Here is a 26,144-nt window from a genome sequence, read left to right as displayed (position 1 = left end):
ACGATGCTAACAACTGTCGTGAGGAAGGCTCAGATGCCCACAGCACTGGTACTCATTCCAAGTTAGGATATTTTGAATTTGAAAAGATAACTGATATCCATGATGTCTAGCATTACCAAGGTCTATAACTTTTTCAGTTGTGGCTGACCTGGCTTCACATTCAGAAAAAACTCACTGAAACTTTGATTGGGAAGATGGCTCTAAAGCATTCAATCAAGACAGCCTGCCAGAACTGGTCAAGAAGCCGCTGCTAGAGGAACGTGCCCAAACACCAATCTGCATCAGGGAACAGAAGAGTCAGACACACAAGGATGAGGATGCAGAAAGGGTGAGGTGAGACTTCTAGCCTCTTTTTTGTTGATGAAATCAGCAGCCGTTATGATTGAGAACCCAGCACCAGCAACCAAAAAACATCTGGTGCAGACCTTCAAAGCCCGTCGGGCATTTGACTTAATTTTTTAATATTCTGCTTCAAAGAAAGCAGCAAGTACAACATGCTTAAAAGTGACCATAAGCAAAGTGGGGAAAGCTCCTATAAAGATTTTGGATGAAGCATCCATAAATAAAACCATCCCAGGAAAAGCTTCTCTGTGAAGTTGACCTGCCACCTCCTTCTTGAAACCGCCATCCTATCCTGCCTATGCTCGCTTCTCCCTTCTCTGAGCACCAGTGGCTTTTGTGGTCCAGATCATATAATTATTTGTCAGGTGTGTGTTTTGGTTTCCTAGTCAGACTGCAAATGTCTTGAGGGCAGGAGTCTTGGCTTTTGTTTCTCTTGTACTGTCCACAGCACTAAACCAAGGGCGGGGCCCATAGAGAATGCTCATTTAGAAACTGACGCCAGTCAGGGCTTGGGTAGGGGTAGGGGTAGGGGGCACAGCTCACCCGAATCCAGCTGAGGCTCTGGTAATCATAGAGGCTCTCGTACTGACATGCCAGCTCCCTGCACAGTGGGATCCCAAACTCCCAGCTCTGTGTTAGAGACAGAAACAGGGCTTCAGCACCTCATCCTCAGAATGGCCTAAGCCCACGTTAAACACATCACGGGACACAACAAAAGGCCTCACCAGCAACAACTCATGTGTCACAAAGTACATTATGCTTCAAAACCAATTTGGGAGCGTGACACAGCAGTGTGGCTTTCTAGCTCAAGTATAGTTTTTAGGTCTCAGCTCAAATGTCTCCACCTCCAAGAGGCCTTCCCTGACTGCTTTGCAAGAATTGGCACTTCCCTGTCTATTTCTGTTCTGTTACTATGAAGTTATCTTAATTTTAAAAAAATTACTTACTTTTTTCTTGTATTAGTCTCAATTGGATAATAAACAGAATGAGGGAAGGGGTCCTGTTTATTTTATTCTCAGAGACTAGAACAATGCCAGGCATGTATCAGGTACTCAACACAGATTTTTGATGAGTTAATAAAACTGGTTTTTAGATTAAGATCGTTTAAGCTCAGAAACAAGTATGGAAACAGAGAAGAAAATGCCTACTCAAAGACTTGGCAGTAGATCTGACAATTTCCTTTATGGAACTATTTGACCTTAAATTAGGATTCAGCTGATCCTTGCCTAGTTAGATCCCAGGCTTTCTGTGGTGTGGCTCCTGCTATGGCAACATGCCCATGCAACAGCCTGAGGGAAGGCTGCAGTGGCCTTCATTAAGAGGCAATATTATCCATTTCCTCCTTTAAAAAAATATATACCTCTTTTGGTTAGCCTGAGAATCATTAGTTTACTTGATATTTTACCCAGGCTCCCCAAGTCTCAATACTAATTAAAATTTTTTCTTATAGGAAATTTCAGCATATCGACAAGTAGAGGGACTAGAAGAACAAACCCCTATCCATCATCCAGCTTCAACAATGACCAACTCACAGCCAGTCTTGTATTATTCATACTCCATTCACTTACTCCTCCCCATAGTATTTGAAGAAATCTCAGATATAATTTCACCAGTACTTATTTCAGTATAAATCATTAAACATAATGTCTGTATTTGTAAGAATACTCTTCAAAATAGCATCAGTGAGAAGAAAAACACTGTTTCATTTAGGACTGTGTTTCTCAAAATAGGGTATTTTTCTATCCTTCAAAGAAATTAACGCTATACAGAATGAAACTGCAGGACCAATTAAAAAGATCAAAACAAACCAAAGAGGGTTTTTTTGTTGTTGTTGTTTGTGAAGCAAGGTCTTGCTCTGTCACCCAGGCTAGAATGCATTGGCATGATCATAGTTCACTGAAACCATGAACGCTTGGGCTCAAGAGATTCTCCCGCCTCAGCCTCCTGAGTAGCTAGGACTACAGGTAGGCTAGGTGTTTGCCACCAAGCCTGGCTAGTCTTTAAAATATTTTATAGAGATGGGGTTTTGCTATGTTACCTTGGTTGGTCTAAAACTCCTAGTCTCAAGCCATCCTCCCACCTTGGCCTCTCAAAGTGCTGACATTACAGGCATGAGCCACCACACCCAGCCAAAGAGAATTTTAAATAGACCATGACTCCTTGCTTTCATACAATGCCTATGTCTCAGTGAGCTAGAAAACCTCTTGTACCCCCATATCACAGCTTTCAAGGGGGCATGTATCAGCCCTTTCCAAGTGCTGCTTGGGCAGATTTCAGCAATGGACCCACAACAGGGTCTACCTGGCTGGCAGCTTCATGGGGGTAGCTAAGCAGCTGAGTTGTGTACAGACTTCTGGCATGTCTGCCAAGAGCCACTTCATGGGAGACTGCTTATTTAGGTGATAATGGCTGTATGCGGGGCTAAAGACGCCCTGTCTGCTAACAGTAGCTTCCAGTAAAAACAGTAGCTCCCAGGTTTTCTCCTCCACTGGGATCAATGCTCATCTCTCTTACTGGCATCTCTGCCCTAGATTGTAACCCTGATGTTCCAAGGCACCTCTCTCCACCACAGTTATCTTTAGAATGAACCAGGACCAAGAATTTTAAGACACTCTGCAAACCTTGAGGGGTGTGCTGGAACACTGGTGGGTCTGGGGGCTTTGAGAGCTGCCTCTGCGCAGAGTTAGTAAATATACTACAGGTGCAATGCATCTCCATCTACATCTTTCACCCTGGTTTCCCTCCTTCAAGCAGGAGGCAAAGCTAACTCTAAAACTCCCTACTGGTGTCTGTAATCCAGTCGCTTCTACCAGCTCCTGCAGATTTGTGCTTTTGTTTGTTTTGTTCTGAGACAGAGTCTCACTCTGTCACTCATACTGGAGTGCAGTGGTGCAATCTTAGCTCACTGCAACCTCTTCCTCCCAGGTTCAAGTGATTCTCGTGCCTCAGCCACCCAAGTAGCTGGGACTACAGGTGTGTGCCCACCATGCCTGGCTAATTTTTGTATTTTTAGTAGAGACAAGGTTTCACCATGTTGGCCAAACTGGTCTTGAATTCCTGACCTCATGTGATCCTCCCGCCTTGGCCTCCCAAAGTGTTGGGATTACAGGCGTGAGCCACCTTGCCTGGCCTGATATGTGCTTTTATGCATCCTTGTTGCTCCTTGTCAGGAACAGCACAAAAAGCTGTACTGCCTTAGGGCTCATTTTAATCAAATGGCAAAGGAAGGGAAAGGCATGGGCCACCAGTCTGGTAGTCTTTGTACCTCTGTTTGCACATTACATATTAAAAGTAATGTCATTCCTTTAAAATGAGAGTGGACCATGGTAAACCCTCAAGTAGGAGAGCCCAAGCCCACTCCCACAAAGAAGGCTAGTCGAGCCCAGATGGTCTGTTAGCCTCTGTCCAGCTTCCCCCCCGTCTGCTCCCTCCACCTAGAGATGAAGGACCAGCTCTGATGTTCACACCACCCGTTCCTTCTCTCAACTCTCACCCTGCCACATCCTGTCTCTTTGGAGTTTTTCTCTCTCCTTATCTGGCCTGGGAGAGCTGACTCTCTGTGGTCCAGAGTGCAGTCCGACTTACAGCAGGTTTGTAGGTCAACCACTTCACTATTGGAGAGAATGGCCCAGGGCTAGGCTATGGCCATGTGATTAGCCATGGCTAATCCTCTTGGGTACCCAGGAAATAAACATGGGACCAAGGGAGACTGTATTGTCTAAGGCAGACACCAGAGAGCATATGCCAGCTTTGAGGGATCTCCTGGAACAATGGTAGGCCTAGGGGCTTTGAGAGCTGCCTTTGCACACAGGCAATGAATATACTACAGGTGCAGTGTATCACCATCTACATTTTTTCCCTTGGAAGGTAAAGCTACTCTAAAATGCCTTACCAGTCTCTGAAATCCAATCACTTCTCTTCTACTGCTCTTTGTCCTCGTTCATTCTAAAGATAATTGAAGTAGAGGCCTTGGAGCGAGTGCCTTGGAGCAGCAGGGTTACAAACTAGGGCAGAGATACCAGGAAGACAGATGAGCCTTGATCCCAATGGAGGACATTTGTTTCACTGGAAGCTACTGTCAGCAGGCAGGGAGTTTTTAGTCCTACACAGGGCCATCATCACCTAAATGAGCAGTCCCATGGGGCAGCTCTTGGAGTAGTGTGTGGAAGAAAAGTCAGGAGGGGCTTGCCTTGTGAGGCAGGTGTGCTGGCAGTGTTGAGGGCTAGAAGCTCACCACCTGCTCTTTGTTCTTTCTTTGTCCTTCTCTTGTTGCCAAGATGGCTTTTCTCTTGGTGCCAAACATCCCTGCCCTACAGGAGCATTTTTTTTCCCCCACAGCATCTGGGTTTTGCTTTTCTAGAGCCATGGTTTTCTTCTTGAAAACCCTGAATATTTTCAAGAAGAACTGGTTAATCTCAACTAATGGTTTCATCAGGAGCTGAGGTACAGGAACAGGTAAGGTAGGCCTTCTGTGTGAGCCTCAGAGAGTGGGTCTGATGACTGCCCCTTTGAGGATGAGTTCATGAGAAGGCTCACTGAGTGGTCTCTATTTAGCATAGACTCTGCTCCTTTAGCAATTCACAGCGAAGGCAGGATTGCAGGAGAAGGAGGAGATTCGTAAGAAGGTAGCCTATGGAGCCTCCTAGTCCTTCTTGTCCATCTATAGTACTCAGGCACGCTTTGTGTTTTACTCCCTAGTCCATGTGAAAGTTTAATCCTGCTTTTCTATGGACTACTATAATGTGGGATGAAGATGGGATGCTCATGCATCCCACTGGTAAACTCAGTCAGAGAGGATAACTCTCCACTCTGAACTCTGTGCCCATGGAAAAGAAATGAGGAGAATGAATGCACTAAAAGCACACATGCATACTCACACCATGCTTATATCATTCCCTCTGAGCTAGGAGGGCTTGCTGGGCATGTGGGTGAGGGGCGCTCCAGGTTAGCCAGGTGCCAGGAAAACAGTTCTAAAACTGCACATGAGGGGCTCTAAGTCAGGCCCTGGATCAGCAAGAAGCAGAGGCTTTGGGTCAGCATCGTGGATCAGTCGCATGGGCTGGCTGAGAGCTGAGCATGGGCATCCTTTCTGGGCTGGGTTACATAAGAGTTTCTGTGCTTTTGGAAAGGTTCTTGCTTACCAGTACATTCTCTGTATGGGCAAATGTTTTCTGAGTGAATGTTTTTGACAAACACAGAAGTCTCTCATGTTATATAAAACTGAAGAATGTTTTCTGATTTATAGGCAAAAAGCCATTAATGTTTAGATCTTTCTTTTTGATTAAAAAAACCCATCTCAAAAAACCAATTTCCATTCGAGTCAGGGGCTCAGCTACCACAGTTCCCTGAATGACCCTATTTCAGCATTCTAAAATGTGCTCAAAGCTTAGTAATGAGAAAATGGCTTCAACAAGTTTTTCCAGCACATGGGCCACATCCAATAATAAGTAATCAGAAGGAGAGTCCACGTAGAGCTCCACCAGAGATGGGAGCAGAATGGCTGGGAAACCCCAAGGAAGCCTAAACCAGGGCTGACAATGCTGCCAATCCCATAGAAGCTCCTTTGATGGAAAATAACCCCAATATGAGAGGAGTCCAGGCTGTGCTTTAGAGAAGGGAAATCCAAGAAAAGAACATATACCAGTAAGAGGCAGTTTAGCCCTCCTTTGGCTATGGTTAAAATCCATTCATTTCTACCACTCATATTATCTTTTCTTTTTCTTTCTTTCTTTCTTTTTTTTTTTTGAGACAGCATCTTACTCTGTTGCCAGGCTGGAGTGTAGTGGTATGATCTTGGCTCACTGCAACCTTCGCCTCCCGGGTTCAAGGAGTTCTCCTGCCTCAGCCTCCTGAGTAGCTGGGACTACAGGCACGCATCACCATACCTGGCTAAATTTTGTATTTTTAGTAGAGACGGGGTTTCACCATGTTGGCCAGGATAGTCTCAATCTCTTGATCCGCCTGCCTCAGCCTCCCAAAGTGCTGAGATTACAGGCATGAGACACCACGCCCGGCCTCAACCACTCATATTTTCTATGGCAGCAGATTAGAAAGCTGTATCAGTTCTTGAAGTAAATCCAGTAAAAACAAACAGGGTTCCAGGAGCCCCTGCTCTAGAAGCATTTGTATTTATAGATATGCAAAGCTGGTATGTGGGGTGGTCTCTAACACCTACAATCTGGATATGGCTTTCAAGCCACAGAATTAAGCTGTTGTCTTTTTCTCCTTCAGAGAAAATCATGCTGCCTCCAAATCTCAGGCACATAGATAGGCACTTGCCACACACCACCACCACCACATAGATAGGCACTCACTATACCCATTCACCACACACCACCCCCTGCAGCTGCTGTTAACCCTATGGTGTCAAGATGCCACGCGTCACAGCAGAAGCTAAGAGGCTAAAAGGCTTGCCTAATGACATGTACCTTGCCTTTGTTGAAGTAGTGAATGATCTTCCGGCACAGTCCCTCCTTCCGCTGCCACTCTGTCTGTGATGGGTAGTGGAGGAATTCCCGCAGTGGCCGGTCCTCCCACTGCAGCAGCTCACAGTAAAGGAGCAGGGTAAATGCAGCCTCTGTGGAGACAGGCAGCACGGAGGTCCAGGGGCTTCCCTTGCTCAGGGGCCCAGGAGCAGCCTGGTGTCAGAGGACTATGCTGGGCAGAATGCCAGCACAAGTCATGTGCAGCCCAGGTCAGGGACACCGGATACCAAAGATGACATAGTGGGGCTGCTTAGCAAGCCAATAACCCTTGTCCATAGCATGAAGGAGCCAAATATCCTGGTAGACACCTTCCTTCCATGGCCTGGTCAACTGTTCTGGGCTCCAGATAAATAACAAAAAATGGCTCAGCTACCGGACAGTCTGTGCACAGGTTGCCTTGCTTTGGGAGGCGTTGACACATCAGAGAGAGCTCTTGGGATCCTTTTTGCTCAACTGACTACAGCTTCCTTTCCAACCTTCTCAGAACTGGCTCTTAGGGCTCCATTACCAGAGGAACCTAAATTGATGCTGGATCCAGAGTGAAGGCCTGGCAACATCTTACTCTATGTGTGGAACAATTAGAGAGGGTTATGTAAAACAACAGCAGTGAAATACCATGGCTCCTGACATTCCAAGGGATGAGTCACACTGAATCACAGCCACTGCTCAGGGGCCTCATTACACAGTTTTCTCTCTTCTATTTGTTCATTTTTAGTGGGCATCTCCTACTGGCAAGTTAGTTAGTTCTAGCTTCTGTGCTTCTGCTTGGCTTTCAAGCCTCTACTCAAAACTACTCCCTATGACTATGAAGAATCTCATTTCTAACCATTTATTGACCTACTTCCAGTTTTAGCTAGGCCCACTTGCCTATGTCCACTCTTTAGGCTCCGATTCATCTTTGCCTCTTTGCCTCTTTGCCTGTGCCCTTGCCACTGGAACTGATGTGCACACCTCCTCATGGGATTAGGAAGCCTTTTCTCTCTAGGGACAAGCCCTGTGGAACTCAGGGCCTTCCTCTGGAGCTTAGAAAACCATGGGAAGTCTTTCTTTCTTGCCTATATTCTTCTTGGATGTCATTCCTGAGCCATCAGAGACAAGGCTTAGCACTCTTTCTCTGTTCAAATCCCTGACCAAGCCTCTCAGTCATGGCCCAGTTCTCTAGTTTAGCAAATGTTTCTACCGACACATAACATTTATCAAAGTCTTTTTCACTGCCTTCTCAGAGGGTTGCTAGGATTATGAGCGCAAGTGGATGCAGAGAATGGCAGACTCAGCTCAGTCATTTTATTTTATTTTATTAGTCGGCTGAATTTAAGATTCAGAACCAAGTCATTTTAGATTTAATTCTTGCCAAGCTGTGCTATCAGAGAAGACAGCAACTATGCCAATCACTCTCTAACAGCTAGAGATAAAGAAGGAGGATTCTCTGTTTCTACAAATCTATCTAATTGCAATAGTGTTTGCAGACAAGAATAGCTTAAATTTCCTGGTCTATCACACAAATGCAAATCCTATAGCCTAAGAGCTAAGACATAATGGCTGGTCACCACAGTGAAGAAAATGGCTCTTTTCGGGGAACACTGGCATAAGGCAATCAGACAGGACACGTGTGCATGCATACAACCTCCTGATTCAGCATGGTTCTCAGTAAAGAGAGTTGTGACAGCCACTTTGAAATGCTTTAAAATTTGTTCTGGTTAGAAAAGGCCTTCCTGTTGGATTAAATTATAGATACAATGAAAGGAGCCCTGTCTGGCCTGTCAAGAAGTCAGATGAACATTCTTCATACTCTACATTGAAAGCTCAAGGTGAGGCTGCTACGCAGTTGCAGGGTCTGAAAAGCCTAGCCTGCAAAGAAAGTTGCTAGTGAGTTCTGGAAGTTCTAGAGTTAGGTAGATATTCCTTTGTTGTAGCCTTAGCTCCAGCTTTGAAAGTCCTAAAAAAGGCTCTCTGTTCATAAGGAATGACAGTGAGCTCAGGACGCTCTGAACCTGGTGTACCAGAATTTGGAGGTCACCCTAGAGACTACAGAGAGGTGGACAGTAGGAAAGGAGAGTGAAACAGCTTCAGGTAGTGGAGGACATGGCATAAACGCACAAGTGGAAGTTCTGCCTGCTTTCTTTCTACCACGTACCACGAAGGAGTTGAGGCAAAGGAATGAGGTGAGGGGATAGCACAAACCCCAACATTCTGCTGAGATCTGGCAGGCACCAGCCTGAAGCCTTTCTCTGCCAGTTGTACAAAACCCTTCAGTTTGTCCTCATGGTCAGGCATAGCTCTCTCCTCTCCCCACTTACCTGTGTAGTTTTCGGCCTGCAAATGCATGTCACAAAGCTTATGGATGTAGCGGATATACATTTCTTCCTTGTTAATCTCAGATTTGTAAAAATTCTATAATAAAGAGAAGGAAACACACGTGAAGATGAGGGAGTCAACTACCTGTGGAAGCCATAGCCAAGCTCTGGGCAGCTGGCAAAAGCCATGGGTGTGCTGGGCAGGAGGGGGACAGCAGGCCCTGGAGGCAGACAGCACCAGAAAGAGAAAACACCAGCCAGAAGGAACACCTGCTGTGGGTGGAACCACTGGTAGGTCTTTGGGAGCCCTGGGTACTGTGAAAAAGGAAAAGCATCAGGGCAGATCAGGAGTCAGGGCTGACTGTGAATTGGGGTATGTCAGGGTTGGTGAGTCCTTGCCAAGAGGTCAGGCTAGAGTTCTGTCCAAAGAGAAGCTCATTGCATTCCTTCCCCAAGTAGGAATGTGTTTGGGGAGGTGCAGGCCTTTAAGGAATGTGTTTGGGGAGGTGCAGGGCCAAGCCAATCACAGTGCAGGACAGAAACCATTTCAGTAGGCAGAGGGAAGGCAGGGCCCATGTCCTCTCACCATCAGGTTAACAGTGCAGCCGATCTTCTTATTCTCTGTTTCCTCTCCTTTCATGCAGTCCCTGGAAGAGAGTGCACAGATGAGCATGAGCATCAGATATTAAGTGGTGGCCTTGAGACAACACACAGAACCGTAGTATCACTGGGGCATTAAGATGACCAAATACCAGATTGAGATATCCTCCAACAGGAACTGCTTCCATAATGAGGACTCTATTGTGAGCTCCTTCAGCTTTGGACTCACTCTCAGGGCTCAAAGATTTCTGTTCAACTGAACCTCTTATTCTGGTGGCAGAGTACAGAGAGAGCCCAGAGCTGTATCAGGGTTTTAAGTGGCACCTACCAATGTCTTTGGCACAAATCCTCAATTTCCCATAAAGGGAGGAACAGAATTTTCCTTAAAGGGTAGGTTTCATTTTGTAGGAGTGCTAAATAGAAGCCAAGACCCTCCACTTCGGGGCCCTAACTTCAGGGCTCTGTACATGTTCACCACCTAGTAGACATTTCTCCCTACAGTTTCCTTCCTGTGTGCTAGTCTTTGGAACCATCTCTCACCAGAAGCAGCAGGTCTGGTGCTTAAAGTGTCAGCCAGGGCTGAGCTGCATTCATACCTAGCAGACTCTGGGTGTAGGAGGGGTCAGGGATGACCTGTGAGAGACAGGACAACAGGAACACTGAGAATGTATCCTTTCCAAGATAGGGAGAGGGTCGGTGTCAAAGCCAAGGCCCTGTGGAAAGGAGCAGAAGCCTAGCACAAGGAGATAAAGGAGAATGAGAACCAGACTGGTGAATCCAGCAAGAAGTCTCCTATGCACACAGTCAGCCAGAGTGCCATCTGCCTGATGTTTCGTCTTCCAGAGCAGCCCACACTGCTCTGGAGATCTAGTTTCTTGTGCTGCTGTGTATTAGCAGCTCTGGGGAAAAGCTGCAGAAAGGGGTTTATATAGATTTCTAGGGTAAGGTTGGAGAGTGTCTTTGGCTTTGCTCCACTGACAGGCACAGGGCCCAGTGAAGAGCAGTACAGCTGGGAGACAGGGGCCCTAGGCGAAGTCACTGAGCCTCTGGACAGTCATTTGACAAACCTAGTTCTCCCCACCTTCCCATCATGCAGAGGAAGAACCCTGAAGTGACTTCTCTGAAAGAAAGGGATGTTGAAAATCCATACTCCTCTCATAGAATTCTGTAAAGTCAAATGTCCTTTCTGTGGGAGTCTCCTGTCAGAGTTGACAGGTTTTTGAGGTTTGGAACCAAGGCCCTCCTTTCTGGGAGGGGTTGACCTATCAGCACATTTACCACATAAGACATTTGGTTCCTATGTAGCCAGGCATGAGGGTCCTGAACATCCCTCTGCAGAACCTGTCCCTTTACTGCTAGCAGGGCCAGGAAACTGCTTGACTTTTCAAGAGGAGTGAGCCTGAGGTCAGATGGCCAAGTTGTTCCAAGCAACCCACACAATGGTAGAAGGCATCTTGTCTCTCCAGTAAGTTGGCCCCATGAAGGGAAGTAAGACCTTATCTAGCCACTTTGGCATTTAGTGATTTGTGTTTTCCATAAAGCATCTGAAATGTTTACCAAGCACTAACTTCCGTTAATAACTAGAACTTTATAGCTAAGTCCATTAAACAGAAAGGGACTGGCCTTAACACTGTGATATCAGGGGCACTCTACAAACTTCTGTGCTCTGTGACTGCCTCTCCTCTGTACTGCTAACAGCAGACTTTTTTGTGTAGCTCTGCATCACTTCTGTGTGGCTACTTCATGGTGGATGCCTTTTAAAGTCTGACTTAGGTGCAGCTGTTGCTTTCCCTCTTGCTCTTTCTCTGAAGGGTGAGCAGGGAAGACTCCTGAAAGAGGCTTCTGAAGCATCTGGCTCACCTGGGTAGTGGGCTGGCTGGGGACTACATCAGCGACCAGATGGCCCTCACTGCAACCAGAGGGGCCTGGGAAACGCAGGCTTCATAACCCTCAGTCGCCCATTCCAGGCAGAGTTTCTACTTTGAGCTGCAAAGGCTTGGCAACTCTAGGTCTGTTCCTGTCTATTCCAGGCACGAAGAAAACCCTTTGAGACCTCTGCTTCCTAACCTGGGAAATATAGTTACTACCAACGAGCATCTTCATATCTGTCAGAGTGTCTGAGATTCACACAAAAGTTAAAGACATTGATATAAAAGTTGAAGAGGTATTCATTCGAGTATCTAAAGTTTTGCCAATTCAAAACTGAGTCTTACATGACAGGTTCAGGTAATTCTAGAGTACAATGTATTGATTGTTTGTTTAATCAATGTGTGTGTGTACATATATATACATATATATATGTGTGTGCATATATATATATTTATTTATTTATTTTAGACAGAGTCTGGCTCTGTTGCCCAGACTGGCATGCAGTGGCACAATCTTGGCTCACTGCAACCTCCACCTCCTGGGTTCAAGCAATTCTCCTGCCTCAGCCTCCCGAGTAGCTGTGACTACAGATGCCTACCACCACGTCTGGCTATTTTGTATTTTTAGTAGCGACAGGGTTTCACCATGTTGGCCAGGCTGGTCTTGAACTCCTGACCTCAGGTGATCTGCCTGCCTTGGTCTCCCAAAGTGCTAGGATTACAGGCGTGAACCACTGTGCCTGGCCTCAATGTATATATTTTAAAACTTTGAACATGGGCACAGTGGCTCACACCTATAATCCCAGCACTTTGAGAGGCCAAGGCAGGCGGATCACCTGAGGTCGGGAGTTCAAGACCAGCCTGATCAACATGGAGAAACCTCGTCTCTACTAACAATACAAAATTAGCTGAGAGTGGTGGCACATGCCTGTAATCCCAGCTACTCAGGAGGATGAGGCAGGAAAATCACTTGAACCTGGGATGCAGAGGTCGTGGTGAGCCAAGATCGCGCCATTGCACTCCAGCCTGGGTAACAAGAGCGAAACTCCGTCTCAAAAAATAAATAAATAAATAAATAAATAAATAAATAAAATAAAAATAAAAATAAAGAAAGTTTTAAAAAAAAACTTTCAACAATTATTTTTTCCTTTTTGATGTCCTTTCCTTGAGTCATATCAACAACTATTTTCTTTTCTTTTTTGAGACAGGGTCTCACTTTGTCACTCAGGCTGGAGTGCAGTGGCATAATCTCAGCTCACTGCAGCCTCGACCTCCCTGGCTAAAGCAATTCGCCCACTGCAGCCTCTAAAGTAGCTGCGACCACAGGTGCACACCACCACACCCAGCTATTTTTGCAATTTTTTTTAGAGATGGGGTTTCGCTGTGTTGCCCAGTCTGGTCTTAAACTCCTGAGCTCAAGCAATTTGCCTGCCTCAGTCTTCCACAGTGCTGGGATTACAGGCAAGTGCCACCATGCCCAGCCAACAACTCTTTAATTAGTGAGTTCTTGAACTAACTGCATTGAGGTAGAAGAAAAGAGTTGCTTGGTTCCTGCATGGTCTTTCCAACAAGTTTTATCACTCATTATTCACTATGCATCTGCCAGGAGCCAGCCCCCATACAGAGCAACAGGGAGATAAAAACAAGGTTCCTATCCTCAAGGAGCTGGCCCTCTTTTGTAAGGTAAGATAGAAAGATGATAAATGATCATCATTCATTGTGTGCACAGAAACGTAAGCTCTTGGCTTGGGAAAGCTTCCTTGATAGGGGTGAGCTGGAAGACCACTCTTGGAAGAGTACACAGCATATAGAGAAACCTGAAGGGAAAATACAAGTGGTTAAGTGGTGACAACATGGACGAAGAGACAGGGCATGGTTCTTGAGTCAGCTAGATCTGGCTTCAAATTCTGGCAGTGGTATTTCTTAGCTGTCTCCTCATGGATAAAAAGCATGAGGATGCTTATGGGATTAGAGACAATGTAAGTAGGAGCACTCGTGTGGTAGATTTTCAATAGATAGGCGCCATCATAAACATCATGCTATTTCCTTTCACATTAGCAAGAGCAACATTGGGAGGCTGGGGTGTAGGGCATAAGTACCATGGGGACTAGCAGAAGATAGGTCTGGAGAAGTGAGCAAAGGTCAGTGATGCCATATTAAAGACTATGGACTTTTTGTAGATACCACCACTGAGACAAAAAATAGAGAATCAAGTTGGTTTTGGGCATGAGTTTGAGCTGCTTGTAGAGGGTGGCTAAAGAAATCAAACAGGCAGCTAGAGCCTAGGAAATTAATTTCTGCTCCTTCTCTTAGGCCATGGTGAATAAAGCCAAGCTTTAAAAAATGTTTTGGTGAGGAGGAGGTGCAGAGCTTTGCCCACCTCTCTTCCCTGTCGAATTGCAGCTGCAGGAAAAGCTAGGGACCAGGTGTGAACAAAGAATTCTCCTGCTGTTAAAGGGGCCCCAAGGCTAGCTTTGAACTTGAAAGGCCCAGGAAAAATGGGCTGAAGTTCACACAAGCATAGCTGTGCTACAGAAAGGGCGGATGCTTAAGACGTTAGCACATTTCTCAGGCATTCCATTTCCGTATCCAGGCCAGTGCATTGGACACCTGAGTCTTTTACATAGCAGCATCTTCTACTTTAGCAGCAATTAGAGGCAGGCTTAACTCTCCCATTTCCTGATCCATGAGCTGAAAATGCTCCCCTCGTTTGGCATTTGCGCAGTTTATTGCATAGAGAAGGCAACTATTGCATGGAGCTGGGTTTCATTTATCATTTCTCCTCATCGTTCTCCAGGCTCCCAAAAGGCACCCTTAGCCATCACCTGAACCCTGCTGAGAGAATGATTAAGGCTGCAGTTCTGGTTTCATTGTCATGTTTGGAGTAATTCAAAAGCCATGATACAACTGAGAAGGCAGACTTTCATTAAAAAATTCTAATTCTGACTGGGTGCAGCAGCTCAGGCCTGTAATCTCAGCAATTTGGGAGGTCGAGGCAGGAGGATCACTTGAGCCCAGGAATTTGAGACCAGCCTGGGCAACACAGTGGGACCCTATCTCTACAAAAACAAGAAACAAAAATCAAACAAAAAACTAGCTGGGCATGGTGGTGTGTGTTTGTAGCCACAGCTACCCGGGAGGCTGAGGTGGGAGGATTGCTTGAGCCTAGGACTTTGAGGCTACAGTGAGCCATGACTGCACTCCAGCCTGGGTGACACAGCAAGACTGTCTCAGAAAAAAAAAAAAAAAGAAAAAGGAAAAAGAGGTTGGGCGCAGTAGCTCACACCTATAATCCCAGCATTTTGGGAGGCTGAGGCAGGCAGATCATGAGGTCAAGAGAGCAAGATCATCCTGGCCAACATGGCGAAACCCCATCTCTATTAAAAATACAAAAATTAGCTGGGTGTGGTGGCACGTGCCTGCAGTCCCCACTACTTGGGAGGCTGAGGCAGGAGAATCACTTAAACCTGGGAGGTGGAGACTGCAACGAGCCAAAATTGCATCACTGCACTCCGGCCTGGCAACAGAGCGAAACTCCGTTTCGAAAAAAAAAGAAAAAGAAAAGAAAAAAAAAATTTTAATTCCACATGAACTCCCAGACTGAACATAATACGAAGATCTCTGAGCTCACAAGCTGTTTCCTTTAATCTATTCTAGCAATGACCAGACAGAAATAAAGACTTTAGACAAAGAATATAGGCATTGAAAATTTGGGGTCCCTAGTCCCTGGAAAGGCCAACTTCAAGTCTTCCAGGTGATACATCTCTGCTCATCTGCCATATGGTTCTGAGGAAGGTCTGCACTAAGGACCTACAGCTGTTCCCTGTCCTGCTCTGAAGATAGCTTTACTCTTACCTCTTGCTGTGCCCATTCCTCTGAGCCTTGATTTTTCTGGATGGAAAGCCAGATGACTACATGTCCCCGAGATGCCTCCTGGGTAAGTGTGCCCATATTGCAGTGGGGAATCCCAGGAGGCCCTAGCCTACCCCTGGGAAAAACCTCTGTCTCTCCTTGGTCATCAGCAGACTCCTATTGACTGGTGATGGCACCCAATATAACCACAGTCCTCCTCATGAAGTGTACATGGTCTCAGTTTTCAGGTCAGGGGGATCCCCTTGCTAGAGAGAGTATCCTGACAAGAGTAAGAGGTGGGCAGGTGGCTAAGAAGATACCTGTAGTCAAGAAGACGTTCCATGAGACGGGTGACTGAGGTCACAAAGGAAATGCCGGTTTCACGCCATGTTTCTTGTTCAACCTTCTCCAGCAGGCTGTTGGTGGAGGGGTGGGGGAAGGAAACACAATTCATGAGCCTTCCCCCTGGGCACAAGAGTAAAGTCCAAGAGCCCATGGAGGATGTGATGGATCTGTAGACAGCAGACTTACCACACTGCAGTCTTACCTGGGGTAGGGCCCAAACAGCTGGGTTCTACTCCATGCAGCAGAAAGCAAAGACAAGGAGGTTACTGAACTGGTAGCACAAATGAAAACATCTCCTATTTCCATGTACAAGTTCCTCAGGATGACACTGAGGTGGAGGGGAAGAGGGGTTCGGCCCCAGCCACCTTAGGCATATACTGTGAGGTATGTTCTGAACGAGTAGTTGAAGAAGAGCCCACTGAGGGATAAGCCTGGCTTTGCCAATGGCTGGCTGCCTTTATCATTGCTCAGAGCCATCCTCAGCAAACATACAAACCAATCTGTTTTTGAAAATTTTAATTTCTTTTTCTTTTTAAAGATGGGGTCTTGCTATGTGGCCCAGTCTGGACTTGAACTCCTAGCCTCAAGCGATTCTCCTGCTTTAGTCTCCCAAAGTGCCTAGATTATGGGCATGAGCCACCGTGCCCAGCCTAAACCAATCATCTTCATGGAAACTAAGGGAAAGATTCCCGCTAGTCTTGAGGCCCCAACACAGGAAAAAGTGAGCAAGAGCAAGACCAAAAGCTATACTCGGCCATCCTACTGTCGCAGGGAATTCTCCCAAGCAAAATGTGCCAGAGCCAGGAGCTAAATGCCCAGGTTCTTTTCTTACTTGACAAACCCATGCTCCTGGTTTGTCAGGGCACCCCTGGCTTCTCTAAAAGCCTGGCTTCTGAGATCCTCTGCCATCCCATAGGTCTCTTCCAGGAGACAATGACTTGAACTCTTTCTGCTTGTTCCACTGATGAGCCCAGGTCCAGTCTTCACTCCATACAACTTTATTCTTGATTCCTTTCCACACCGTTCCTTGCTTTCTAAGGTCATGAGAGTCTCCTGGAGTGGTACACCCAGCCAGGGGTCTAGAACTGGGAACTGAAAGCCACAGCCTGGCTGCTGTTAATACTGTTGCTACGATGATGACTGTCTCCCTGCACAGAGCATAGTACCTAGGCCAGGTTTCTGGGAAAATGAGGGTTTTCCAGGTGACTCCTGTTGTTAGAGAAGGTAAGAACATTGAATCTGACTTCTGTGGCTTTGTCCATTGAGAAATGTATCAGTATTTTTCAACTGTGTCCTACAGAGGTCTCTGTCCTTGAGGACAGATGGAAATGTTCTGTGAGCACATGAGCATGAGAAATTGGGAAATGCTGATCACTATACCCTCCTTTTGGAGATTTTTCATATCCTTTTTTTTTTTTTTTAGATGGGGTTTTGCTATGTTGCTCGGGGTAGTGTCGAACTCCTGAGTTCAAGCAATTCTCCCACCTTAGCCTCCCAAGTAGCTGGGATTACAGGTGCGTGCCATTGCACCTAGCTCATATTCCTTTGCCAACAAAGGCTTTGAGAAGTCCTACAATAAAAAGGCTTGTTCAATTTTGATTAGTTGAATCTTTTCTAAACTAACTAACTCATGATTTACTTTTTGTTTTATATAGCATACCTACAAACATCTGAAAGCACAAATTGGAAAATGCTGCTCCATATTATCAGTGGTTCTCAGTTCTTAGACTGATTTTAAAAAAGCTTATAAACATGATTTGGTCTGGTAATTAGTAATTGCAGCTTATTTTTATACGTTTTCCTTTGCAGTAGTCATTTGTTAGTGGCCAAGGAAGAGATTTCACTCCCTTGTTTCCACAATTAGAAAAATCTTTGGCAAAAAAAGAAATACTAAAGGATGGATTCATTTTTACAAATTATAATTATTTAAATTTAACATAAATTTACATTAATCATGACTCCTCAAGAAACAAAATGGACATGGTATAGTGGAAAGACTTCCTCATCTTGAAACTGGAAGATCTGGGCCCTCCTTCCAGAGCTACGTCTTACTGATAATGCAACTGAGGGCATCCTGGCACTTCCCTGAGCCAAGTTCTTTACCTCTCAAGTGGGAGGGAAGATAATTTCTACTCTGCACACCTTGCACATATGTTGTGAGGATCAAATAAGGTAAGAAATGCCAATACATTTTGTACACTGGAAAGTTCTAAGCAAATGTATAGTATTATTACTGAAAAATATGCTAGAGGTTTGTCTTCAAAACGGTACTAAAGCAAAGAACATTTCAAAGTTGGAAATGATAAGATGGGGAGGGTATTCTAGAACTGTTTTCATTTTTTAGGAAGATAAAATAGCAACATCACTGTCTGCTTGGGAGGGCCACAGTTCCCCTGGGTCTCTCTTTAGGTCTCTTGGCCTCCATCAACTCAAGCCAGAAACCATGGAATGGAGGACCCAGAAGAACCCTGACATCATTCAGTACAACCATCTCATTCCACAAGCATGAAAACTGGCCTGGAAAGAGTGTTGCAGCTTATTCAAGAACTCGCTGCAATGTTTTTCAAGCTGACTGTACTATCTTACAAAGCAGGGCAAAGAGGAGCCTGTCTTTCAAAGGAGGATTTCTCCCTTTCCTTGAAATGCCAGCATTGAGCCCAGAAATGAGTCTCCATGAACTGTCTGCCCATCCAGATGCAGTGCATGCTATGAAGACATACAATGATCCTTTTCCTGTCAGCAAATCTAGGAGCTCAGAGATTACCTGTTCTCTATCTTTTCAGTCAACTATGGGAATCCCTGAGAGAGCCTGCTTTCTTGTTGACAGAAGTTGAGCATTGCTACCACCAGGAACAACCCAGGTCTTTCTTGATAACCAACCTCTAAAGCCTGCCAGTGCAGTTGCAACCTCTACTTTTCATTGGCCCACTTCATCCCATCCCCCAGTGTGATGCGCCTGGGGCTGGAGCAGCTTACAGTAGGCTGAAGAGCTCCCTGTAGCTCTCGTCACCTTTCCCTTCTGACACCATGCTGTCCAGCTTGTCAATCAACTCGGCCTCCACCTAGAAGGAAGCAGAGACTTCATAAACCTGAGATAATCTTTGAGGAAAAATTGGAAATTCAATTCCTGTGGTAGGTGAAGATGGTGGGAAACTACTTCCTGATTCTGTCCTTGCTCCAAAGAAATCCCAGGGAAGATAATATCTTACCTATAGCACAAGAAACCACTCTGCCTCCCCAAATCAAGGCCTCCCACTCTAGTGGTTTGACTAAGAGGTAAGATTTAAAAGTCTCAGGTGCTCTTTCCAATCTAAGGGCAAAAGGCAAGGATTCCCTAAAGAGAAAAGTATTTTGGATTCAAAAAAGGCCTTCTCGGATTTTTTTCCCCTTTAAAATATTAATTCAAAAGAATTTGTACACATAAAATACATTTGATTAGAACCTTACCCTCTAGTCAGCCAGTCAAAAAGGATGCTTTCTGGGGAGCTTGTCCTCACTCTAATGGGTGGCATTAAATGGAGCTGAATGAGATCTGAGTGTTTCCTCCAGAGACTTTCCTTCAGGATAACAGGCTCCACTGTTTGTACCCACAGAACCTAGAGCCCTCACGGCTGCTGTTCCTATCACTGGACCATCTCTGGGCCCCTGCATTTGTTACTGGATACCTAAATCATAAGGAGCAAGGCTACATTTGTTCCTCCCCTGCGGATTTGCAAGAGCATTCAGCAGTACTCAGTCACTCTTTTTTCTTTTAAGTTCTGGGGATACCTGTGCTGGATTGTTTGACTGTTGATTAACTGTTGGATACCTGTGCCAGGTTTGTTATGTGGGTAAACATGTGCCATGGTGGTTTGCTGCCTATCAACCCATCACCTAGGTATTAAGCCCCAGATGCATTGGCTATTTATCCTGATCTCAGCCACTTTTCTAATAGGCCTCACTGGATTTACTCTGAGGTGAGAAACTGGTTGTAGGTGGTATGATATAAAGTTGTTTTAATCCTTTATTAACCTTTATTTATTTATTTATTTATTTTGAGACAGAGTCTCATTCTGTCACCTAGGCTGCAGTGCACAGATGCAATCTTGGCTCACTGCAACCTCAAGCAATTCTCCTGACTCAGCCTCCTGAGTAGCTGGGATTGTAAGCGTGCACCACCATGCCCGGCTAATTTTTTTTAATTTTTAGTAGAGATGGGGTTTCACCATGTTGCCCAGGCTGGTCTTGAACTCCTGACCTCAGGTGATCCACCCTCATCCACTCCCAAAGTGTTGGGATTATAGGTATGAACTACCATGCACAGCCCCTTTATTAACCTTTAAACTGTGGTACTATGATATTATTTATTTAGTATTTTATATAAACAAAAAAGCCATGGCATGGCTGCATGAAATAACATGCTACAAACAGAAGCCTTTCTCACTCCACAGAGGACAAAGAATCCTAAGGCAAAGAAACAATAAAAGAATAACTGAATTAGTAAATTCATTGAAGGCAATTAGGGCCTCTGAAGTCTGATGACCAGAAAATGATGACAGAGCTATAAATATGGCCTTTTTAATAGTGGTCTGCTACATGGCTAGGGCAGGGATGAGTGAATTGCTTGAATATACATTTCAGAAGAAACAGAAAGTCTGAGACCTGGGGTCCTTAGGGATTGAAGCCATCCCACTCTCTCTGTGTAGTGAAGAGGCATAAGTAGGGGCTTGCCTGGGGTCATATGAAGTCAGGTAGAGCTGCATCTAGCAGCCAAGGTATATTAGTCCCAGTTCAGAGCATTTCTTGCCTCACTGAGTCAACCTGCTGGCCACGAGGCCCCCAAGAGAAGGACCTGATTATAACAAGGAATCTCTCTTCATACATGGTGGTATAGATAGATTGTACCTTCAGAACAGACCAAAAAGGCGGGGAGGGGACCTGGAGCAGCAGAGAGTACAACAGTGTAAATAGGGTACAACAGTCCCCTAGAATCTAAATGGTTCTCAAAATGGGTCTCTGGGTGAGCAGCAGCAGTCTCACCAAAGATAGTGTTAGAAATTCAAATTCTCAGGCCTCTTCTACTTTGTTGGATCAGAAACTCAGGGTGGGAGTGCACAAGCTGTGCTTTAATGAGTCTTCCATGTGCTTCTAATGCCTATTCAAGCGTTTGAACTTTTGTATTAGGCAAAGAAGCTGGTGATGGGGCTGGGTGCAGTGGCTCATGCCTGTAATCCCAGCACTTTGGGAGGTTGAGGTGGACAGATCACCTCAGGTCAGGAGTTTGTGACTAGCCTGACCAACATGGTGAAAACGTGTCTCTACTACAAATACAAAAAAATTAGCCAGGCGTGGTGGCACCTGCCTGTAGTCCTGGCTGCTCGGGAGGCTGAGGCAGAAAAATCACTTAAACCCAGGAGGTGGAGGTTGTAGTGAGCTGAGATCATGCCACTGCATTCCAGCCTGAGCGACAGACCAAAACTACATCTCAAAAAAAAAAAAAAAAAAAAAAAAGCTGATGATGCAAGAATATGGGGGACATTACTTTATCACACCTACAGAGCTCATAAAGGAAGAAGTTATTAGGAGAAATCTAGAAATCTAAAACATGGGACACTGAATATCAATGCATGCAAAATCAACATCTCTAAGTCAAACAAAATAATAAGTTCTTCAAACATACTATGTTGCAGTTAGTGACAATGACCATCAGGTTTGCAGAGTTACTTTTATTCCATAGAACCAATATTCCTGAATTGACAACTTCCTTCAACAAATATTTGTCCTGTGACATAATGAGCTGCATAGTTCTGATATTTACCTCTCTAAGACCAAGTTTCTGTTTGTGAAACAGGAATGGTGGTAACATTCCTCTTTGGTGTCACTGTACCCTGGATCTTGGGAAATACTCAGTAAGTGCTAGTTTTGATTTTCATCTCTATGAGCCTACCAGGTCCCAAGCACGATGGTGGGTTCTGAGAAATAAAATGCACAAGAAATAATCCTGGTCCCTAAGAGCCCATCATCTGGCAGGGGAGGCGGGTAAGACAGCTGACACAGCTCAGCATGGTAACTGCTTAGATGGAACACACACAGAAAAGGTGGTCTGGATTTCAAAAAATCGTGCTATAAAAACTTAAGAAATGTTTTGCTCCAGTGACTATAGGTTGAGAAATTTACCTAATAAAATAGGAATAAATGTTTTTATATTAACAACAAAAATTAGGAATGAGCCTAAGTTTCTAAAATTAGGGGCTGGGCACAGTTCACGCCTGTAATCCCAGCACTTTGGGATACCAAGGTGGTGGATCACGTGAGGTCAGGAGTTTGAGACCAGCCTGACCAACATGGTGAAAACCCGTCTCTTCTAGAAATACAAAAAAAAATTAGCCGGGTATGGTGGCACATGCCTGTAATCCCAGCTACTTGCGAGGCTGAGACAGGAGAATTGCTTGAATTTGGGAGGAGGAGGTTGCAGTGATCCAAGATCATGCCACTGCACTCCAGCCTGAGCAACAAGAGCAAAACTTTTGAAAAAATAATAAATAAATAAATAAAATTAAAATTAAATAAAATTAGGAGCTTAACAAAATACATTATGGTCCAGCCATACAATGGAATGCCATATAGCCTCTAAACTGACAGGGTAGTATAGGGAAGCATTAATTCACATGAAGAGGTAGTCATAACAAGTTACTACCAAAAAGGGGAAATTACAAACCAATATATACAATAATTTTATTTTTTAAGTTAAAAAAAGCCTACGTATTGGGACGAAAAAGTCTAAAAAAGACATTTTAAAAAACCCTCCTCTTCAAGTTACTAACATGGTAGGATTATGGGTTAAAATTTTTCATTATAGCTATTGCATTTTTTAAAATTATACTTTAAAGTTCTGGGGTACATGTGCAGATTGTGCAGGACTGTTACATAGGTATACACATGCTATGGTGGTTTGCTGCATCCATCCCCCCATCACCTACATTAGGTATTTCTCCTAATGTTGTCCCTCCCCAATCCCCCTACCCCCTGATATCCCTCCCTTAGCCTCCCTACCCCCAAAAGGCCCTGATGTATGATGTTCTCCTCCCTGTGTCCATGTTTTCTCATTGTTCAACACCCACTTAGGAGTGAGAACATGTGGTATCTGGTTTTCTGTTCTGGTGTCAGTTTGCTGAGAATGATGATTTCCAGCTTCATCCATGTCTCTGCATGGATGTCCCAGCTTCATCTAGGTCCTTTTTTATGGCTGCATAGTATTCCATGGTGTGTATGTGGCACATTTTCTTTATCCAGTCTTTCATTGATGGGCATTTGGGCTGGTTCCAAGTCTTTGCTAAACAGTGCCTCAATGAACATACGTGTGCATGTGTCTTTATAACAGAATGATTTATAATCCTTTGGCTATATACCCAGTAGTGCAATTGCTGGGTCAAATGGTATTTCTAGTTCTAGATCCTTGAGGAATCACCATACTGTCTTCCACAATGATTGAACTAATTTACACTCCCACCGACAAGTATAAAAGCATTCCTATTTCTCCACATCCTCTCCAGCATCTGTTGTTTCCTGATTTTTTAATGATCACCATTCTAACTGGCATGAGATGGTAACTCAATGTAGTTTTGATTTGAATTTCTCTAATGACCAGTGATGATGAGCATTTTTTCATATGTTTGTTGGCTGAATAAATGTCTTCTTTTGAAAAGTGTCTGTTCATATCCTTTGCCCACTTTTTGATGGGGTTGTTTCATTCTTGTAAATTTGTTTAAGTTCTTTGTAGATTCTGGATATTAGTCCTTTGTCAGATGGATAGATTGCAAAAATTTTTTCCCATTCTGTTGGTTGCTGGTTCACTCTAATGATTGTTTCTTTTGCTGTGCAGAAACTCTTAAGTTTAATTAGACCCCATTTGTTTATTTTGGCTTTTGTTGCCATTGCTTTTGGTGTTTTAGTCATGAAGTCCTTGACAAACAGAGAGCCAAATCATGAGGGAACTCCCATTCACAATTGCTACAAAGAGAATAAAATACCTAGGAATACAACTAACAAGGGATATGAAGGATCTCTTCAAGGAGAACTACAAACCACTGCTCAAGGAAATAAGAGAGGACACAAACAGATAGAGAAACATTCCATGCTCATGGTTAGGAAAAATCAGCATCATGAAAATCGCCATACTGCCCAAAGTAATTTATAGATTCAATGCTATCCCCATCAAGCTACCATTCACCTGTTTCACACAACTGGAAAAAACCACCTTAAGCTTCATACGAAATGAAAAAAGAGCCCGCATAGCCAAGACCATCCTAAGGAAAAAAAAAAAAAAAAAAAAAAAAGCTGGAGGCATCATGATTCGTGACTTCAAACTATAATACAAGGTTACAGTAATCAAAACAGCATGGTATTGGTACCTAAACAGACATATAGAACAATGTAACAGAACAGAGGCCTCAGAAGTAACCACACACATTTACAACCATCTGATCTTTCACAAACCTGACAAAAACAAGCAATGGGGAAAGGATTCCCTGTTTAATAAATGGTGTTGGGAAAACTGGCTAGCCATGTGCAGAAAGCTGAAACTGGACCCCTTCCTTACATCTTATGCAAAAATTAACTCCAGATGGATTAAAGATGTAAACATAAGACCTAACACCATAAAAACCCTAGAAGAAAACCTAGGCAATACCATGCATTTTTTTTTTTAAGATGTAGCCTAGCTTGTCCCCAGGCTGGAGTACAGTGGTGCAATCTTGACTCACTGTAACCTCTGCCTCCTGGGTTTAAGCAATTATCCTGCCTCAGCCTCCTGAGTAGCTGGGACTACAGGAATGTGCCACCACACCTGGCTAATTTTTCTATTTTTAGTGGAGACGGGGTTTCACCATGTTGGCCAGGATGGTCTCAATCTCTTGACCTCATCATCTGCCTGCCTCAGCCTCCCAAAGTGCTGTGATTACAGGCGTGAGCCACCACGCCAGGCCTGCTATTGCATTTTAAATTTTTCTACATTAAATAAATATTGTTCTATAATTAGAAAATATATTTTTAGGCCAGGTGTGGCGGCTCATGCCTGTAATTCCAGCACTTTGGGAGGCTGAGGTGGGAGAATCACCTGAGGTCGGGAGTTCGAGACCAGACTGACCAACATGGAGAAACCCCACTTCTACTAAAAATACAAAATTAGCTGGGTGTAGTGGTGCATGCCTGTAATCCCAGCTACTTGGGAGGCTGAGGCAGTAGAATTGCTTGAACCTGGGAGACAAAGGTTGTGGTGAGCCGAGCTTATGCCACTGCACTCCAGCCTGGGCAACAAGAGTGAAACTCCATCTCAAAAGAAAAAAAAAAAAAAAAGAAAGAAAAGAAAAAGTATTTTTAGTAGGTAGCAAGATACAGAAAAGCAGTTAACAGAGCCACAGCTGTAGAAAGCACAATCAGAATCAAGACTAAAAAGTCACTGGATTTTGGTGACTACACGTTTCTAGGTGACCTTCAAAGGACAGTTTCAACAAAAGTGGGCATGGAATACATACTAGACTGAACTGATGGGAGGGTAGGAAGTGGAAACACAGGGATTAAAATAATAGAAATAATAGACTATTCTTTTAAAATATTTGATGGCAAAGGGAAGCAGCAGCAAGATTTTTCTAGCCAGGGATAATAAAGTTTAGTTAGTTGGTTGGATATTAATTATTCATGACATTTTATAGGGGAAAAGAATACAAATTCATCACCTGAATCTTGAAATTATGATCTCCAACTTAGTCTCCCACAAAATAAAATCTCCTTATTCAGCATTAGTGATGGTGGAATGCAGCCCAGCCCCATTTTCAGCAGACTCAGATGACCCACAGTGCAGTTCTGCAATGTCATCTGCTTCTTGGTAACTGGGTTTCTGTCTCAGGTATTGTGCATTTTGCACATTTAGAAGGCACTAGTTGTGATAATAAAGAAAAGTAACAGTTCCTTTTTTGTGTGAAGTTACTATTCCCCAAGGTTCTGGTGGCATTAGAACTACACACTCCCAAAATGATTTATCTTAAATACTATTTACCCATGATAAAAATAATCTATAAAAATCCTAGAGCTAGTATCATATTTATTTATTTGCTTAACAGGAAAAACACATAACCATGTATTATATTCACTGGTGAAACACTGGCAAATATTTTCTCCTACGAACAAAGCAAGTTTGTCCACTCTCATCACTCTTATTTAACATCATCCTGGAGGTCACGGCTGATGTGATATGGCAATAAAAAGAAATGAGATATACAGAGTAGAACGGGAGAAATAAATCTATCTATTCTCAGATGACATGATTGTCTAAATAGAAAATCCCAAGGAATCTGTAAAAAAGATTCCAGAACTAATAAGTG

At 44.2% G+C, this 26,144-nt stretch overlaps 1 protein-coding gene across 5 annotated transcripts in view; it reads right to left on the bottom strand.

Moving 5' to 3' along the window:
• Positions 1-26,144, bottom strand: part of DOCK3 (dedicator of cytokinesis 3) — a 610,183-nt gene that overhangs the window by 27,910 nt on the left and 556,129 nt on the right. For 4 of the 5 annotated variants that reach the window (XM_064367135.1, XM_064367139.1, XM_064367136.1 and 1 more), the window contains exons 33-39: positions 18,763-18,848; positions 15,989-16,015; positions 15,762-15,857; positions 9,708-9,768; positions 9,125-9,218; positions 6,771-6,919; positions 886-972 (exon numbers count right to left, since the gene is read on the bottom strand). In XM_064367135.1, the coding sequence (XP_064223205.1) occupies positions 886-972; positions 6,771-6,919; positions 9,125-9,218; positions 9,708-9,768; positions 15,762-15,857; positions 15,989-16,015; positions 18,763-18,848 (600 nt within the window). The remainder of the gene's footprint in view (positions 1-885; positions 973-6,770; positions 6,920-9,124; positions 9,219-9,707; positions 9,769-15,761; positions 15,858-15,988; positions 16,016-18,762; positions 18,849-26,144) is intronic. The other variant, XM_064367137.1, reaches the window with a different exon arrangement.

Source organism: Aotus nancymaae, unplaced genomic scaffold, assembly GCF_030222135.1.
Source record: "Aotus nancymaae isolate 86718 unplaced genomic scaffold, 86718_ANA_hifiasm-v0.15.2.pri h1tg000067l, whole genome shotgun sequence".
NCBI classification, from domain to species: domain Eukaryota; kingdom Metazoa; phylum Chordata; class Mammalia; order Primates; family Aotidae; genus Aotus; species Aotus nancymaae.
Note: the sequence above shows the minus strand (reverse complement) of the source record. Positions and strands in the feature narration are given on the sequence as shown.